Source organism: Onthophagus taurus, chromosome 5 (assembly GCF_036711975.1).
Source record: "Onthophagus taurus isolate NC chromosome 5, IU_Otau_3.0, whole genome shotgun sequence".
Taxonomy (NCBI): domain Eukaryota; kingdom Metazoa; phylum Arthropoda; class Insecta; order Coleoptera; family Scarabaeidae; genus Onthophagus; species Onthophagus taurus.
In genome coordinates this window covers 7,516,195-7,520,597 of record NC_091970.1, presented here as the reverse complement: position 1 = coordinate 7,520,597, position 4,403 = coordinate 7,516,195, and the positions used below count along the sequence as shown (strand labels likewise).

Genomic DNA, 4,403 nt, shown 5'->3' with positions numbered 1-4,403 from the left:
ATGAATATGTCGTGTTTGTACTCATTTTAAAGGATTTTTACTGAAGATCACAAATATATCAAAATTGAGGTTGACATATTAAACCTGAAGTTAGTTATCATATAATAGACCAATGGACAACTTCATGGTGTTCTTTCATGATGTATTTATTAAAAAACCTTTAAAATGAGTCCAAACAAGATGCACTTATCTCAAAAAACAAAAAAGTTAGAATAAAAAACGATAAACCCGAAGTTAGCAACAATGAAGATAGCAATTTAATTTTTAAATATTAATACCAACCTTAATTTTTTATTTTTTTTATTATATCTTTGTTTTTGTGACAAAAATTCGACATTTTATAAAAATTAAGAATATGTCAAAATTGACATTCTTAACCGGAAGTTGACCATAACTTCTTTAATATTGAAGATGAATATGTCGTGTTTGTACTCATTTTAAAGGATTTTTAATGAAGATCACAAATATATCAAAATTGAGGTTGACATATTAAACCTGAAGTTAGTTATCATATAATAGACCAATGGACAACTTCATGGTGTTCTTTCATGATGTATTTATTAAAAAACCTTTAAAATGAGTCCAAACAAGATGCACTTATCTCAAAAAACAAAAAAGATAGAATAAAAAACGATAAACCCGAAGTTAGCAACAATGAAGATAGCAATTTAATTTTTAAATATTAATACCAACCTTAATTTTTTATTTTTTTTTATTATATCTTTGTTTTTGTGACAAATATTACGACATTTTATAAAAATTAAGAATATGTCAAAATTGACATTCTTAACCGGAAGTTGACCATAACTTCTTTAATATTGAAGATGAATATGTCGTGTTTGTACTCATTTTAAAGGATTTTTAATGAAGATCACAAATATATCAAAATTGAGGTTGACATATTAAACCTGAAGTTAGTTATCATATAATAGACCAATGGACAACTTCATGGTGTTCTTTCATGATGTATTTATTAAAAAACCTTTAAAATGAGTCCAAACAAGATGCACTTATCTCAAAAAACAAAAAAGATAGAATAAAAAACGATAAACCCGAAGTTAGCAACAATGAAGATAGCAATTTAATTTTTAAATATTAATACCAACCTTAATTTTTTATTTTTTTTTATTATATCTTTGTTTTTGTGACAAATATTACGACATTTTATAAAAATTAAGAATATGTCAAAATTGACATTCTTAACCGGAAGTTGACCATAACTTCTTTAATATTGAAGATGAATATGTCGTGTTTGTACTCATTTTAAAGGATTTTTAATGAAGATCACAAATATATCAAAATTGAGGTTGACATATTAAACCTGAAGTTAGTTATCATATAATAGACCAATGGACAACTTCATGGTGTTCTTTCATGATGTATTTATTAAAAAACCTTTAAAATGAGTCCAAACAAGATGCACTTATCTCAAAAAACAAAAAAGATAGAATAAAAAACGATAAACCCGAAGTTAGCAACAATGAAGATAGCAATTTAATTTTTAAATATTAATACCAACCTTAATTTTTTATTTTTTTTTATTATATCTTTGTTTTTGTGACAAATATTACGACATTTTATAAAAATTAAGAATATGTCAAAATTGACATTCTTAACCGGAAGTTGACCATAACTTCTTTAATATTGAAGATGAATATGTCGTGTTTGTACTCATTTTAAAGGATTTTTAATGAAGATCACAAATATATCAAAATTGAGGTTGACATATTAAACCTGAAGTTAGTTATCATATAATAGACCAATGGACAACTTCATGGTGTTCTTTCATGATGTATTTATTAAAAAACCTTTAAAATGAGTCCAAACAAGATGCACTTATCTCAAAAAACAAAAAAGATAGAATAAAAAACGATAAACCCGAAGTTAGCAACAATGAAGATAGCAATTTAATTTTTAAATATTAATACCAACCTTAATTTTTTATTTTTTTTATTATATCTTTGTTTTTGTGACAAATATTACGACATTTTATAAAAATTAAGAATATGTCAAAATTGACATTCTTAACCGGAAGTTGACCATAACTTCTTTAATATTGAAGATAAATATGTCGTGTTTGTACTCATTTTAAAGGATTTTTAATGAAGATCACAAATATATCAAAATTGAGGTTGACATATTAATCCTGAAGTTAGTTATCATATAATAGACCAATGGACAACTTCATGGTGTTCTTTCATGATGTATTTATTAAAAAACCTTTAAAATGAGTCCAAACAAGATGCACTTATCTCAAAAAACAAAAAAGTTAGAATAAAAAACGATAAACCCGAAGTTAGCAACAATGAAGATAGCAATTTAATTTTTAAATATTAATACCAACCTTAATTTTTTATTTTTTTTTATTATATCTTTTTTTTTGTGACAAGTATTACGACATTTTATAAAAATTAAGAATTTGTCAAAATTGACATTCTTAACCGGAAGTTGACCATAACTTCTTTAATATTGAAGATAAATATGTCGTGTTTGTACTCATTTTAAAGGATTTTTAACAAAGATTACAAATATGTCAAAATTGAGGTTGACACTTTAAACCTGAAGTTAGTTATCATCATGTCATCAGTATTCTGTGATAAAAATGGACAGGCACCAAACAATTTTCAATAGTTTGAGCCTGTCTATTCTGAGAAGTCTTAAGTATATTTTTAGAGAGATAAAAACGAAAATCCCGTTTTAAGTGATGCATAATGTGGTCCAATTGACACCGTGTAAGATTTATTATTGATTAATTTTTTTTCAGTCAAATTGATAATCCCATCTTATTAAATACTGATTATATCGCTCACATTTTTGTTCACCTACTTGAACATTGAAATACAACGCAAAATTATTTTTCGTTCTACCACTTTCAATAAATCAACGTTAACAATTAACGTCGTAATGGCATTAAAGTCCTTGAAATAACTAAAAATAACAATTATAAATTAAATTTGATTTTAATTTTTGTTATTTTATTAAGAAATCTTTAACATCTTATTTCCTTATCTTTTTCTATATAATTGAAACAATAAAAAAATTATCAAAAAACGTCACATATAATTGAAGAGTTATATACGATCGAAATCAACGACTTTATTTCGACACTAATTAAAACAAAAAGAAGATTTAAATTTTTTTAAGATTAATTTCGATTCTTATCGAAATCAATAAATTTCGAATTTGAAATCGATTCGGATCAGTTGCTAATTTCTAATCGGGGGTAAAAAATGAAACTTTTCGTTGTCTTACTTTTATGCCTTTTGGGCAATTCTTTGGCGAGCGTGATTAAATCGAAAGAAATCATCCAACTTAACGAATCCGACAGGGTTAAACTTGAACGCGCTTTAAAACAATTAGAGGGTGGCGATAAATCCATTTTAGATGAACTCCCTAATATTATCTTTGATTTAATCGTCAGTGCAATTGGAAATTCCGATTTTGACCCGATGGGTCTTCCAGATATTAAGCTCGATTTTGAGGAGGTGATCTTAATTTTTATAAACAATTTTTTTTTTATGTTGTTTATATTATTCAGGGACGTTTAACTGGGGATCTTCAATTAACCGAGGGGGAAGTTGGGGGATTTTCAGAAATTTCTAGGGCTGGAGATGCTGAAGTTAACTTATTTATTTTGGAAAGAAGAGCTAACGTAAAAATTCCAGTTTTCTTTGAAGAACTTGGGGTGGGTTAATAATCATTAATTTTTCTTTTTAATAATTTTTTTTGTAGCTTTCTTATCGTTACTTTGCTAGATTAGGGCTTTTGGGTGTTGATGGAACAATTAGCGGGGGATTCGTTGGAATAACCACAGTTTTAGACATCGACATTAACTTGGCAAACATGGATATGAGTCTGAACGAATTCAGCATAGACGCAAAGTTAGTTTCTGCTATCATTAATACAATTAGACCCTTCTAATATTCGCTTAATTTTAGTGATTTCCGAATTAGATTCGATAATAATCCTTGGACCGATTGGACCATAAATCTTTTATTAAGAATTATTACAAGTATTGCAAAAGAGCCGATTTTAGAAGCCGTTGAGTCCGTATTAGAAATAATTTTCGGGATTATTTTTGGAGGCATATAGGTCGTAATAATTAATGTAATTTTACACGACATAAACGTGGCAATTTATAAAAATAAGGGTTGTTATTCCCCTAGCTAAGCTAAGTTAAGGGGGTTCTTTTCGATATCATAAATCGCCTTCTTGAAACCCTCCTACAACGCAAAAATGACCAAAGGACGAGATGTAAGAGCCGATAATCTCGAGAGCGATTCATAACGTTTTACGACTTTATCTCGAGTTATTTTGAGAAAATATTAATATCAAATTCTTAAAATCCAAACTTATTTAATCTTAGAATCGTTTTGTGATAAATATGGGGATTAGATTGAGTT

At 27.2% G+C, this 4,403-nt stretch overlaps 1 protein-coding gene across 1 annotated transcript; it reads left to right on the top strand.

The window, feature by feature from the left end:
- Positions 1 to 3,125: 3,125 nt before the first annotated feature.
- On the top strand, positions 3,126 to 4,130 carry LOC111416301 (uncharacterized). The gene is made up of 4 exons (XM_023048277.2): positions 3,126 to 3,485; positions 3,539 to 3,685; positions 3,733 to 3,881; positions 3,939 to 4,130. The coding sequence occupies exons 1-4, from the start codon at positions 3,231 to 3,233 to the stop codon at positions 4,090 to 4,092; spliced, it is 705 nt and encodes a 234-aa protein (XP_022904045.2). The 5' UTR covers positions 3,126 to 3,230; the 3' UTR covers positions 4,093 to 4,130.
- Positions 4,131 to 4,403: the final 273 nt, after the last annotated feature.